This window comes from Notechis scutatus, chromosome 4 (assembly GCF_049901735.1).
Source record: "Notechis scutatus isolate UNSWTSFEM ecotype Mainland chromosome 4, rNotScu1.2, whole genome shotgun sequence".
NCBI classification, from domain to species: domain Eukaryota; kingdom Metazoa; phylum Chordata; class Lepidosauria; order Squamata; family Elapidae; genus Notechis; species Notechis scutatus.
In genome coordinates, this window is record NC_142012.1 from 169,102,413 (window position 1) to 169,116,191 (window position 13,779).

A 13,779-nucleotide genomic window follows, 5' to 3' on the forward strand; every position below is an offset into this window, starting at 1 on the left:
GCTGGGCAGAGGGAGTGTCCCTCCCTTGGCACCCACTCTCCGCAGGGCAGAGGACCCCCTGAGCCAGCAGGAGCTGCCCAGGCTGGGCAGAAGGAAGAGCGAGGCCTCCTAGCCAAGGGCGCCCTCATCTCCCCAGAAGCAGGGCCAGCACCCCAACACAGTCCCTGCCCTCCTCGTGTGCAGGGAGGTTCTCAGCCCCCAGGTCCTGCTTGTCCCCAAGGGGCTTTTTTCAAGAGGCCCCTGGACTTTCAGGGGTTTCTTTGAAGACGTTTCGCTTCTCATCCAAGGAGTTTCTTCAGCTCGGAAGGGGAGGATTGATACTCCTTGCAGGCAGCTGGTCCTTTGCATCCCACTGGAGAGTCCTTAAGGCTCCAGATGGCTTTAAAAATACCCAGAAAGTCCAGTTGCCTCTTGGAAAAGCACCTTTTCCCTGCACCCCGCAACTCTTGGAGGAGAGACGGGCAGGAACAGGGACTCCCGCTTCCTTAAGGGGTTCCCTAGTTGGGGGCCCTCAGCTACTCCGTGGGCCCAAACTATAGAGAGTCGCTCTTGGGGGGGTCAGTGACCAGGGCCAGATTATGGGAAAGGCCCAAGGGACCTAATGGTCAGTGTAAGGGAGGCCGAGGGCAGGTCTGTCTGTACCCACCGCCCTTTGGGAAGCCCCTGGGTGCCCCTTAGCAAGCTTGGGGGAAGGAAGAGAGTTTTGGAGGGGAGACAGGTAAGAACTATAATGCTTTATTGGTTTAGGCAAAACACGTCACATGCACTTGGGTTGGATTAAACACCGGACCGGGTTTCACTCAGCCCCTGCAAAAGGTACACAACCAGCACACCAATATCAAAGTCCTCAAACATCATCACACCAACCATCCTAGCAACATATAAATATGGGTGAAATCTGCAGAAAGCAAAAAGAACTATAAATGGAGGAGGGGAGGGGGAAAGGTCTTCAGAGCTGTCCCAAAGGAATGAGGCAACCTTGTGGGGGGTGCCGAAAGGGGCGCAGGACCCTCCCCAGGCTCTTCTCCAACAGCCAGCACCGAAGCCAGCGATCCGCCTTTGGAAGGAGCCCGAGGACCGAGGCCTGGCGGGGGCGAGGCTGCCTCCATAGCAGGAGCTGGTCCAGGATCGGCGCTTCCTGGGGGCTCCCAGGCTTGGATCTTGCAGCACTTGGGATCGGTGATGCCTGATCCGCGCCTGCCGCTCTGCCGCCGCCCCTCCACCCCCCCTTTCTCAAGCCCAGAGGGGGCGCTGTCAGATCGTATCCGGCTGTCCAATAGAAGACCACCAGGCCGGGGTTTGTCCCCAACCCGTCCCCCTCCTGGCCCTCCTCTGCCCCGGGGGGGACGGGGGGACTGCAGGGAGGTCTACCCTGAAGGGTGCCGGCCGCCTCTTAGGCATCCCGGTCCAGGGCGCCTGTCTCTTCCGTGGGGGCCGGAGCATCCCCTCGGCAGTGGGCACTGCCAGGTTGGCAGGGGCAGAGGAGCTGCTCCTCCCTGGCAGCCAGGAGACTCCTGCCCTCCAAGGGGGCGGGGGCCCGGCAGAGGACCCGGGCGCCGAGCGGGTGGTCCAGAGAGCTCAGCCAGGCGGCCAGGGGGGCCAGGCGGCAGTCGCAGCGCCAGGGGTTTCCCTCCAGAAGCACGCTGACCAGGGCCTCGTTGGCGTCGAAGAGCCCCTCGGGCAGGCTCTCCAGCCGGTTGTGGGCCAGGCCCAAGGCCTCCAGGCTGCTGAGGTTGGCGAAGGCCGCCCTGGGGAGGACGGCCAGGGAGTTGTGGCATAGCTGCAGCCGGCCCAGCCCGGCCAAGCCCCGGAAGGTGCCGGCAGCCACGCGGCCCAGCCGGTTGTGGGCGAGGCTGAGGACAGACAGCTCCGAGAGGTTGCCGAAGAGCCCCGCGGGCAGCTCCCGGAGCCGGTTGCGGGCCAGGGAGAGCTCCACCAGGCGGGGCGTCCCCGGAAGAGCCCCGCGGGCAGCCGGGCCAGCTGGTTGTCCTGCAGCAGCAGGAAAGCCAGGCTGGGCAGCCCCGCCAAGAGGCCGGGGGCTCCAGGCGCCCCAGGGCGTTGTGCTGCAGGTGCAGCCGCCGCAGCCGGCCCAGCCCGGCGAAGAGCCCCGGGCAGCTCGGCCAGCCGGTTCCCGTCCAGGAAGAGCTCCCGCAGCGCCGCCAGAGGGCGGAAGAGCCGCGGCGGGAGGCGCGTCAGCAGGTTGTCGCTCAGCCGGAGCTCGCGCAGGCGCAGGAGCGGCTGGAAGGTCTCGGCAGGCAGTTCGGCCAGCCGGTTCTGGGCCAGCGAGAGCGCCCGGAGGCCCGGCAGCGGCTGGAAGAGGCGCGGGGGCAGCGTCGTCAGCCGGTTGCCCTGCAGCTGCAGCGCTTGGAGCGCCGGGGTGCCGTCGAAGAGCCCCTCTTCCAGCGCTTCCAACCGGCTGTAGCGGACGGCCAGCTTGCTCAGGCGGCCCAAGCCCAGCAGGGCCCCGCGGGGAGGCCGTCCAGCTGGGCGAGGGCCACGTCCAACTCCCGCAGCCGCGGCAGCCCGCCAAGGCGCAGCCCGGGAGCGTCCGGAGCGGGCAGTCCAGGAAGGCGAGCTGGCGCAGGCCGCCGCTGCTGCCGTTGCTGCGCGGGGCGAAGGCGCGGCAGGGAAGGGAGCTCAGCGAGGCGCCCACGAAGAGCAGCCGGGTGGCCTCGGGGGCAGCTCCTCCGGGACGTCCGAAACGTTTCGGCCCGAGCAGAAGACGGTGGCGCCGCCGAAGCAGCGGCAAGAGGACAGGCGGGCGGAGGCGGCGCTCCCCGACGGGGCCAGCACCGAGAAGGCCAGCAGCAGCAGGAGGCCAGGCCGGCCGGGCATCGTTTCTGCCTGCGGAGGAAAAGCAGAAGCGCCGCCGTCAGACGGGTGGGACTCTGCCGTCGCCCAGCCTTGGCCTCCCAGCTCCCAAGGGCCCAGGCGGAGAAGCCCCTCCTTAGCTGCCCAGGGGAGGGGAGTAAGGCGACCTGGGGCAGAGAAGGGCGGTGGGGAGAGAGATCCGGGACTGGGGGCGCCTCGGCTCGTGGCAGCAGATGGACTCCGTCTGTCGCTCCCCCACGGGACTCTCGGGGGCTTTGCAGGGGTGCAAAAGTCACCCAGACACCCACAGCCTGAGTGAAACACCGGAAGCGAAAGTCCAAAGACGTCTCCTGGAAATGCCGCATCTACAGCAGCTTCCAGAGAAGTGGCCAAGGGGGCGACTCGGATAAAAGCGGGCAGGTGGGCATTGCAGGGACTGGCTCTGTTCCAGGAAAGCAGCCCCTCTGCGCCTCAGCCCAGCCCCACAGGTTGGGCCAATGTTGGCCAGCCGAGCAGGGGTTGCGAGTCTCAGCACCGCAAGCTGCGCCTGGAAGGCTCTGGGCGCCAGGAGGGCCCCCTGCTCCCACCCACCACTGCTGGGTGACGCCCAGCCCGTTGCCTTCCCAAGTGGCCCTTAAAGGCAGCCACCTGAGCATGTTTGGCGTGGTGTGAACGTGCCTAGGAACCAGGAGACTTGGGCCCAGTCCCCCTCTCTCAGCCCAGCCCACCTCCCGGCTTGGTCTCCCCGGGATAAAACCTCCTCCTCCTCCTCCTCCTCATTGTAGGCAAAGCGCTGAGAAGGGCATGAGATGTTGCAGGGCCACCTCTGCTGCATCAGCCTCAGCCAGTGTGACCCACCGGGGAGCTCCCAATATGTTGCTTCTGAAAGGTGAGGCAGGCAAGGGGCTGCCTGTCCATTTTGCCCCCCCCCCCCTCCAGACAAGGTTCCCTGCAGTGGGAATCCAGCCAATCAGCTGGAACCCTCCGGAGGGAAGCTGCCCTGAGGCCCAGCAGGCGAGAGCAATGGGGCTGGGCCCAGGGAGGTGCCTGGCGGGGAGGTCCCTTCTCTCCCATCTTCCAGAGGCAAGGGGCCAAGCAATGGGGCTGGTCTGAGGGTCCCAAAGGCTGAAATAGGACCCCTGGCTGCGGCCAATCAGCTACTGCCAGCTCGGCAAGTTGTCCTCACTCCACCCCCACCCACCCCCACCCCGCCAGGCCTCCCAAACTGAAAGAGCTGCTGGACAAACCCTGGGAGGGTTTGCAAAGCAGCCTGTCTGGAGGAGCCCTTGGGCCCCTCTGCCCTGGCCAGGTGCTGCTTGGAATACAGGTGCAGCTCAGGGCCCCACAGTCTGGGCAAAGGGCACCAGCCAACTGGTGCCAGCTTGGAGAAAGTCTACCAAGACGAGGAGAGAACCACAGGCCAAGCCCTGCGTGGCTCTAGGAGTGCTCAGCCCATCCAAGGTGTGTGTGTGGGGGGAATGTGATCCATCCCACCGTGCAGGGAATCCCCATGGCTGGAGAGCCAGAAGTAGCGGCTCAAAGGCCCCAGGAAGGAGCTCAGGGGGTTCCAGCCAGGTGTCCGTGGGACAGGTGGCCTCAGGAGAGGGACTTCAGGGGATGGAGAGCACCGGTGGATCCTGCACAGAGCTGGCAGTGGTCTAGATGGCCTTTAAAGTCCCCTCCAACCCCAGCGTGTTCAGGATGCCTCCCTTATAATGGCATTCTTTCTCCTTCGGTTGGGCCTCAGGCCAGAGCCCCCTCGGGGAAATCCCCACCCCCACCCCACTCAGCAGAGAGGAAGCCAAGGGTGACCCCTCCCACCCGCCCTTCCCAGGCATCCCTGGCCCAGGGGGATTGGGGGCTGCATCCCGTACAGGGCCTTAGGACTTGGGGAGGGGGTGACTGGAAGTTGCACTGAACGGCGGACAAGGAGCAGCAGTCCATCCCGCTCCCCCCCCCCAAGCGAGACAGCCAGGCACAAGGGGCGCGGCTGAAGGGTCCAAAGGAGACCAGCTTGGGGTGGGGGTCTTTTTCCTTTCGGCTTTGCTAATGCTGGACTCTGGGAGCTTCCCAGGCACTTTCCTGCGTTTCCTTATCTCAGAATTCTGGAAACTGGACTGGCGCTTCTCAGCGGGGGGTGGGGGGTGGGGGTGTCAGCAGTATCCTCACTCCCCAGCCCAGCATGGCGTGTTGGAGGAGAATGCCCCCCCCCAATGCACAGCCCAGGCCCTGCTCCCCCGATGCGCACTTACCTTCCGTGCGACCAGGAGCCCAAGGAAGCCCCCCACCCGGCTCCCTGGCCTCCACCAGAAGCCTCGGTCAACAGGGTGGCTGAGTCAGTGACCCGCTGGGCAGAGGCGGCTGCAGGACTTTGCTTCCAGAGATCAGGGCAAAGGCTGCCCACCTTGGGAGGGGAGCAGGGCGGGCACTGGCCTCTCAGCCAACAGCTGCAGCAGCAGAGACCCTCCCCTTGGGGGAGGGAGGGGGAGAGGCGCTGGCCTCCAATCACACCTGAGCACCTTGGGGGCAGCTGCGTGGCCTTTGGGCAGCCCTCACTGGAGAGAAGGCCCCAGATTCATCAGGAGCCCACAAAGCGGGGCTACCCACTTCCGGGCTCCTGCCTGGCCTGGTTCTTCGGGGGGGGGGAGGAGGCTCGCTGGCTGTGTTCATACGGATCCATAGGGTTGGGGCAAGAACAGGCAGCGGCCCTGATAGGTGAGCCTGGCACAGAGGATTCATCCTGTAGCTTTGCACATCCTGCATTTGTTTCCATGATTTTTTTTCAAGGAAGTGGAGTCAGGTTAAAAGCGGTGTGTGAATGCCATTGTGCCTGTCCAATTCTATAAACAGCAAGCAAGGATCCCTCCTTCTTATGAAAGGGAGGAGGATGAGGAAGAGTGCTCTTTGGCCACTTTCACCCCACCTGTGACATCCTCTACACACACGCACGCACGCCTGGGTTGCAACCCCCTGGCTGCCTTCCCCTGACCCACAGGGGCCTGGTGGCGGCCAGGCATCCTAGCAGCCTTGGGGTGGGGTGGTCTTTCTGCTTCAGAAGTCGGAAGCGCCTCTTCTCTTACCTGGCCAAACACAACTCAGGGCCGGAAAGGAGAATGGGAAGTGGGGAAGGGCGATGCTGCAGGGGGGCACCTAAAGCAGCTTAGAAGTAACTGGCCCTGCCTCCTCCCCTTTCAACACTCCCCTTTATCTCCTGGGGTCTGTAAGCTGTTCTGGTGCTCATCCCAGTCCGTGAATCGCTCCCTCCGCTGCTTCTGCTTTACAGAGGAAAGAGCCCCTTCTGCCTCTGGCAACACAGGAACACAGATACGCAGACTCTGACTCTGACTCTGACTCTGACTCTGACTCTGACTCTCTCTCCCTCTCTCTCTCTCCCTCCCCCTCTCTCTCTCTCTCTCTCTCTCTCTCGTTGCAGGACGTGTGAACCAGGTGAAGCCGCAGCTCAGATTCAGGTCTGGCGGGTGGGGAGGGGGGTCGGGAGCGTAGCCACCAAGACTTTGACTTTGAGGCTGAACTCCCAGCCTGGCTTGGCAGCCATGGAGGAGCGGAGACAGTTGGGGGCATAAGTGTTTCTCCTGGCCTTAACCATGATGTGCTGGATAGCCTAGGGGAGAGGAGAAATGGGGGTGCTGGCTATCTGAAATCCCGTTCACCTCCCCCTCCCCCCGCAGTCCAACTTCCTCCTCTCGTTTCCTTGGACGACTTCTGCGCCCCTTTGTCCCCCTCACACACCCCACCTGGGCTGGGGAAAGGGGCTGCTTTTAACGCGCGGGGCCAGGCCGAGGAGAGCAGTCCGTGTGTGAGAGATGAAGCGAGAAGAGCAGCTTTAATAGGCCCGGGCTCGTCCACAGCCGCGTCCACGAGGCTTTTCTGCTCACTCCCAGAGCTGCCCCCGCCTCCCCCGCGAACCAAGGTTCCGCGAAGGCGCTACCTTCGCCGACGGAGCTGCCAGGCTGGGCCGCCGGAGAAGGCGCGTCCGGCCTGTCTCTGCCTCTCAGGGCTCACTGGCGGAAGCTGGCCAATCTGCCCGAGTCTGCACTGCTCCCCAGAAAGGCACAACGCATCCGAGCGCCCGGTCCCAGTCCCGTTCGCCGTAGCAGCGCCCGGGATCCTTTCCGTCCTCCGCTCCTGGGGAACCAGTCTTCTCTGGTCCTCCTCCGGGGGATGCCAGATGCGCCTGCAGCGCCATCCTCGCCTGAGAAGGCAGCGGGGCACCTCGGGCTTAATGGCCAGGCCAGCGCGCGCCACCCCCGGGGTATCTCAAGCCGCTTCCCGGCCGGCCTTGGGATAGACGTTTCAGGAGTCAAGCGCCTTTTTGGAGACGGGAAGGCTTGCAGGGGGTTCTGCCCCTTCGAACAGCCCAGACTTGCGGCCTGCCTGCGTGAAGAAAGTGCGGGCCCGGGTTGGCCTCTCTTCCAAGGTTCCTGGAGCTGCCCCCGACTTCCCGGGTGGGGACCGGGCAGCGCCAGGCCTTGCTAGCTGCGAACCCGGCCCTGGGCGTCCCTGGGTCGAAAGCGCGCAACCTGCCTCAAAGAAGCGCCGGGCGAAGGAGTGCCAGCGTCCGTCTGGGCGCAGATCCGCGGGGCAAAAGTCGGCTAGTAGCCTGTGGCGCGCAAGTCCGCTGCTGAGCCCGTGCCGGGGCCGGCGGGGTGGAGCGGCTGAAGGCGTGAGCGCTGGAGGAAAGGGCGCGAACCGGGCCAGCCCCATGGCGGACCTAGGCTTTGGCCCGGACGGGGCGCTTCCGCCTGGAGCCGTAGACGCCCACCGCCAGCACCATCCCCAGGATCAAGGCGGAGCCCACCACGAGGCAGGTGACGACGACCCCCGTCTGGGTGCGGGTCAGGCCCCAAATCCCGCCTCCCCCTCGCCCCGCTTCAGGGAGCTCTTCCGGGACCTCGTTGGCGATCTCTGCGCTGCCCGGCTCGCTATCTAGCGGCGGCTGCCAGCGTCCGGCCGACAGCGTCTCCGGCGTCGGCTCGCTCTCGGAAGGGGCCTCCGTGCGGCTCCTGACGGTTTCCCAGCCCTCGGGCAGTGCGGAGGTCCCGGGACCGAAGGTGCTGGCCTCCGGCTCCAGCAGGGACCGGCCCAGCTGCCAAGGCGGCGCGGCGCAGCGGGGTGGCGGCTCTCTCCGCCCAGGCTGGCCCTGTTCTCCCGCAACCAGCGCTGGAGCGACCGCAGGGCGGGGTCGCAACGCCAGGGGTTGTCCTGCAGTTGGAGGTCGCGCAGCTCGGGCAGCCCGTCGAAGAGGCCTGCCGGAAGCTCCTCCAGCGAGTTGTTCTGCAGCTGAAGGGCGCACAGGCCGGGGGTGCCCTGGAAGAGGCGGGCAGGCAAGGCGGCCAGCCGGTTGCTGTGCAAGGAGAGGTTCCTCAACGAGGCCAGGCCGCGCAAGAGCTCCCCGTCCAGCGTGGCCAGCCGGTTGGAGTGCAGGGCGAGCTCCTCGAGGCCCCGGAGGCCGGCGAAGGCGGTGGGCGCGAGCGAGCCGAGGCGGTTCTTGCTTAGAATCAGGACCTGCAGCGCGGTAAGGTTGGCCAGGGCGCGGCCGGGCAGCGAGGCCAGCTGGTTGTCAGCCAGCCGGAGCTCTCGCAGCTGCGGCATCGGGCCGAAGGTGCCCGGGCGCAGCTCGCGCAGGGCGTTTCCGAAGAGCGAGAGCCGCGAGAGCTCGGGCAGACCCAGCAGGAGCCCCTCGGGCAGCGCCTCCAGGAGGTTGCCGGACAGCAGCAGCTTCTGCAGTCTGCGCGGGCCGGCGAAGAGGCCTGCGGGGAGCTGGCGGAGACGGTTCTGGTAGAGGGCCAGTTCCTGCAGCTCGCCCAGGCCGCCGAAGGCGCGGGGCGCTAGCTCGCTCAGCTGGTTCTCGTAGAGGCGCAGCACCTGCAGGCGCGCCAGCGGCGTGAAGAGGCGGGGCGGCAGGCGCACCAGCTGGTTGCGGGCCAGGTTGAGGCGGGCCAGGTTGGGCAGCTGGTCGAAGGCGCCGGGAGGCACGGCCTGCAGACGGTTCCCGTGCAGCTGGAGCTCCTTGAGCGCGCTCAACCCGGCGAAGTGAGCCGGCTGGATGCGGCGCAGCTGGTTCCCCGACAGCAGCAGCGCCTCCAGCCGGACCAGTGGCCGGAAGACGTCGGGCGGCAGCTCCTGCAGCCGGTTGCTGGCCAGGCTCAGGTAGCGCAGGGCCGCCAGGGGCCGGAAGGCGCGGGGAGCGAGGCGCTCCAGCAGGTTCTTCTCCATCCGCAGGGCGAGCAGCTGCGAGGCGTTGCCGAAGGCCAGGGGACCCAGAACGGCCAGGCGGGTGTTGACCACCTGTAGGCTCATGGCGTTGCCGGGCAACGGCGCGGGCATCTCCGTGATCTCGGCGCCCGAGCACTCCACCTGGGCAGTCCTGGAGCAGGCGCACCCGCGGGGGCAGCCGCCGCCCACCAGGACAGACGGCAGGAAGCTCAGGAGCAGGACTCTGCGGAGCGCCATGTTACCTGCGGAGAAAGAGAAAGCGGTGTGAGCGCGACTCTGAGCTGTCCCGCACGGAGCGAATACCCTCTCCCCTCTCACGCCCTCCTGGCAGAGAGGCAGCCTGGAGCCTTCCCGGGGTGGTGGGGCATCTGGCGGGGGCGTCTTGGCCAGCGAACCGCGGGAATTTGAGCAAACTTGCCAAGCGGGTCAGGGCATCGCACTTGCAGCCCCCATTTCCGGGCTGCCCCCCCCCCCAGCTGCTAGAATAGAATATAGAATATAATTCTTTATTGGCCAAGTGTGATTGGACACATAAGAAATTTGTCTTTGCTGCAAATGCTCTCAGTGTACATAAAAGAAAAGATACATTCGTCGAGTCAACGTAAGGTACAACACTTAATAATAGTCATAGGGTACAATAAGCAATCAAATCATACTAGGAAACAGTCAATATAAATTGTAAGGGTACAAGTGACAAAGTTGCAGTCATACAGTCACGTGGGAGGGGAGGGGCGATAAGGAGTGATGAGAAGATTAATAGTAATAGTAGTGCAGACTTTGTAAATAGTTGGACAGTGTTGAGGGAATGATTTGTTTAGCAGAGTGATGGCGCTTGGGGGGGAAAACTCCCCCTGTGTCTAGTTGTTCTGGTGTGCAGTGTTCTATAGTGCCGTTTTGAGGGAAGGAGTTGAACCAGTTTATGTCCGGGATGTGAGGGGTGTGTAGATATTTTCACAGCCCTCTTTTTGACTCAGGGTGCAGGATGCAGGTCCTCCTCCATGGAAGGCAGGTGGGTAGTAATTGCTTTTTCTGCATTCCCAATTATCCTCTAAAGTCTATTCTATTCATGCCATTCTACTGCCGCTAAATGGTAGCAAAAGTGCAGGGGGAAGGTTGCCTGTGTGGCTCTGCTGCGCCCCTGCCCCCCCCCCATCCTAGCCCAGTTTCCGAGCTCTCGGCCTCCAAGGGCCCCTCCTGTCTGTATATCCCCCACCTCTCTGCTGCTCACTATGGAAGACCCTGGAGTAGAATGAGAAGGCGGAGCCGCAGGAGAACATCCGTGGCCTGGAAGACCCACGGTCGGTCGGGGGCAGACGGGGCCCGAATATGCTCATGTGGGCAGCGATTGCAAAACCCAAAGCCAGGGAACTGCCCATCAGCAGAACCGAGCTGGAAAGTGGCCCTCTCGGATTCGAGACCCGAGGACTGAGTGACTTGCCCAGTTCCAGCCCGCCTCGCATGCAGATGCGAATAAATAGGTACCGCTTCTGTGGGAAGGCAAAGTGTCCCGAGCGCCTCGGCATAGAATCACGCTGGCCGACAAGATCACGGAAAGCGTCTTCCGGGACAACGGGGGGCTTCCTCGGGCAAGAAACGGAGGTGAGCAGCGCCCCCTGGAGTCAGATACGACTGAACAAGGGAAACCTTCCGCTTTACAGCAAAATGGGGGTTGCTAGAAAATCAGATTGCCGGATTTGCACCCAACGCCAAGAGGAGGGGACAGTTAGAGGACGGATTCAACGTTCAGACGGAACCAGACAACCTGGAACCACAAGGAGAAATCAGCAAGAGGAATTTCAGCAAAGACAACCGTGAAGTCCTATGTACCATGCTAGGAAAAAAGTCATGTGCGGGGGGGCAGCAGAGAAGAGAAGCTGGATGGGTATCCATCAGGGATGTCGTTGAAGTTTCCTCCCCTCCAAGCGGAGGGAGGGGGCGGAGCTAGATGATCTCTGAGATACCTTTCTTTCTCCATTTAGAATGCAGGTAGTCCTATGACTACAATCGAGCCCAAAATTTCGGGTTGCTAAGCAAAACAGTTGTTGAGTTTTGCCCATTTTACCATCTTTCTTGCCCCGGTTGTTACGTGAATCACTGCAGTTCTTAAGTCACTTGGTCATCAAGCAAGCCTTGATTCCTGTGCTCGTCAGAAGACAGCTGGGAAAGGCTGCAAGTGGCGATCACAGGACCCTGGCACATACGAACTTGCCAGATGCCAAGCGCCCAAATTGTGGGGTTGCTGTAACAGTTGTAAGTGTGAAAAATGGTAGTAAGTCCTCGCTTTCAGTGCTTCCGTCACTAAACAAACGGTTGTAAGCAGAGGGCTACCTGTGGTTGGTCCCCAACGGACTTTCCTGTTGACCAGCCCTACGCAGAGCCCCTTTGGTCTCGGGCTTTGGGCCCAGGGGCAAAGTGGCTGGGAGGGGGGCAGCCACGATCTCTGAGGCCTGGCCAAACCACAGCATTTCTTCCCATTCCGGGCTGCCCACAGCAGAGGAAGGGGGGGCAGAGGGGGCTCAATTCCTGCCAGTCGCTCCACCTCGCTGGGGGAAATTCAGACCAGACCTTTCTGGCCAGCAGGCCTGGCTCGGCCAATTCATGCAAAACTCATCAGGAGAAGCAGGGAAGCGCGCGAGATCCTCTAGACCAATCCTGCTCTCTGCTGAGAGGAGGGGCTCCTGAGCTTTGGGCAAGGGAGGGGATCGCCTTTCCTCCCTGGGAGACGGCCAAGCTCTGTGGCCGCCTTAAGTCACTCCAGGCTGCTTGGCCGAAACTTCTCTGCTAGGACAGGGTCGGTCCTTGTCACGCGATGCGTGGCTCTGGCAGAAGAATGGGGCGGAGAGACCATTGCGGGTCTCTGGCGGGGGCTCCAGAGGGTCGCTGGCTGCCTCCTCCCGGAGCGCAGAACAAGAGAGGGGGCGACGGAGACCGAAGCCCCCACCTCAGAGGCCTTCCCCTGGCACTGGGCGCGCCCGCCCGCCTTCCCCGTCAGGCTGTCCCCTCCCACCAGCCTACAATCGCCTCCCGCTGGAAACGCTGAGCGAAGCCTTTGCGGCCACCACGAATTACACCCCAGCAGGCCGAGCTTGGATTGCCGCTAGTCCGGGGAGGGGGCAAGCGGACGGGGGAGGCATCGGAGCAGCAGCGCCGCCGGGAGCGCATTCGCGACGGGTGAGGTCATGGGAGCTGCTGAGTGCAGAGCCAAGCCGCAAGAGCAGCAGTCCTCGGGGCGGCGGTTGGTGCAGACGCTCGGCTCGCGATGTCCGGCCGGCCCGAAAGGGCAGGAGAGGCGGGGTAGCCCTCCTGGGCCCTCGCAGCCCTCCGTCGCCTTCGCCCGCGATGCTCCAGGGTCGCTGTCCTTCGGCGGCATTCGCAGGAACCTCTTGGTCTGGGTCCTGAATTCGCCCGCACTCTGGGCACAGAAACCTCTTGAAACCGAATCGGCCCAAACCACGTTTCACACAGCAGGCCCCGAATCCAAGTGAAGAGTCACCAAGCTTGCCTGTTGCGCGAACCCAGTTGCGAAGTCTGCCCGGGATCAGGGAGCGCGTTGTGCCAACTCAGCCAGCGCGCTCTCTGAAGAGGCAGGGTCCCACCCCCCGCTGTGTGTGTGCGCGAGCGGAATCGGGTCGCGGGGAGAGAGCCCCCATCTGGGAACCACTCCCTGGGAAGGGGAATTCGGCGGAGGCGGGAGGCCCCGGCGGCTGCTGGTGTTCTCGGCCAGGGTATCTCCAGCATGCCCCTCCTCTCCCGGAGAGCTCCGAGGGAGGGGCGTTTCCAGGTCGCCCACCCACCCCCGCCGCGCTCTCGAGAGCATCTCTCTGGGAGGAATCCCGGGCTGCCCCTTCCTCCCCGACCCGCAGGCTCCGGACGTGCGCGCCTCCTCCCAGCCAGAACATTGCCTGCGGCGGCAGCTGGGCTACATCAGCCCCCGCCGGTTCTCGGAGGAAGGAATCTGGCCACGCCGCAGCCTCGCCTCGGTCATATGGAAGCAGTTCGCGGTGCGGGACGGGCTTGTCTCCGAGTCCCGCCCTCCTCGGCACTTCAGGAGCGGTTTGGGGGGTCTCGTTCGCAGAAGGGATTTAGCATCCCTCTCCCTCCCACGCGCACCCCCGAGCCCATCAACTCGGAGAGGGGCCTCCGATCACTTTTGCTCTTATTGTTTGAACCGCTTTCTCCGTTTGGCGACTGGTTTGCAGTCTAACAGTTCGGGTCTTCAAAGGGAAAGGAAAGGCGAAAGGAAGAATTCCCCTACCACCGTCCCGTCCCGTCCCGTCCCGTCCCGCAGCCAGCTCTGGGAAGAGGTCGCCGTTGTTGCACAGGCACCGGAGGCACTTACCCGGGGAAAAGACCGAGGAAAGGCGGCTCCGTATCGAGGGCTGCCCCGCTTTGGCTCCGCTGCAACCCTCCGCCTTCCTCCTCCCTGTATTTAAAGCACCAGCGATTCCCCTCAAGCGTCACAGGTTGCTGCAACCGAGCAGGGAGCGGGAGGAGCGGGGAAAGAGACCCGCCCGAGAGCCAGCCTCCCTCCCTCCTCCTCCCTCCTCCTGGGTCTCTTAAAATGCCGACCTGGGACTTGAATTCACACAACCGATAGGAAGGAAGGAAGGAAGGAAGGAAGGAAGGAAGGAAGGAAGGAAGGAAGGAAGGAAGGTTGCAAAGATGACTCACTTGTGCCTCTGTCCATCAGTCGGAGGGAATGCAGGCAACCCAGGTGGGGAGAGTCTGCCT

At 63.7% G+C, this 13,779-nt stretch overlaps 2 protein-coding genes across 2 annotated transcripts; both read right to left on the bottom strand.

The window, feature by feature from the left end:
- Positions 1–713: 713 nt before the first annotated feature.
- On the bottom strand, positions 714–5,188 carry CPN2 (carboxypeptidase N subunit 2). The gene is given in 8 exon segments (XM_087965632.1): positions 714–1,953; positions 1,956–2,033; positions 2,036–2,109; positions 2,111–2,474; positions 2,477–2,527; positions 2,530–2,679; positions 2,682–2,844; positions 5,064–5,188. Coding segments are annotated over 7 exon segments (1,431 nt in total). The 5' UTR covers positions 2,836–2,844; positions 5,064–5,188; the 3' UTR covers positions 714–1,393.
- A 1,794-nt stretch (positions 5,189–6,982) lies between these two features.
- LOC148131033 (uncharacterized) lies at positions 6,983–13,565 on the bottom strand. Its single transcript, XM_087965631.1, is given in 3 exon segments — positions 6,983–7,941; positions 7,944–9,290; positions 13,388–13,565. Coding segments are annotated over 2 exon segments (1,740 nt in total). The 5' UTR covers positions 9,286–9,290; positions 13,388–13,565; the 3' UTR covers positions 6,983–7,543.
- Positions 13,566–13,779: the final 214 nt, after the last annotated feature.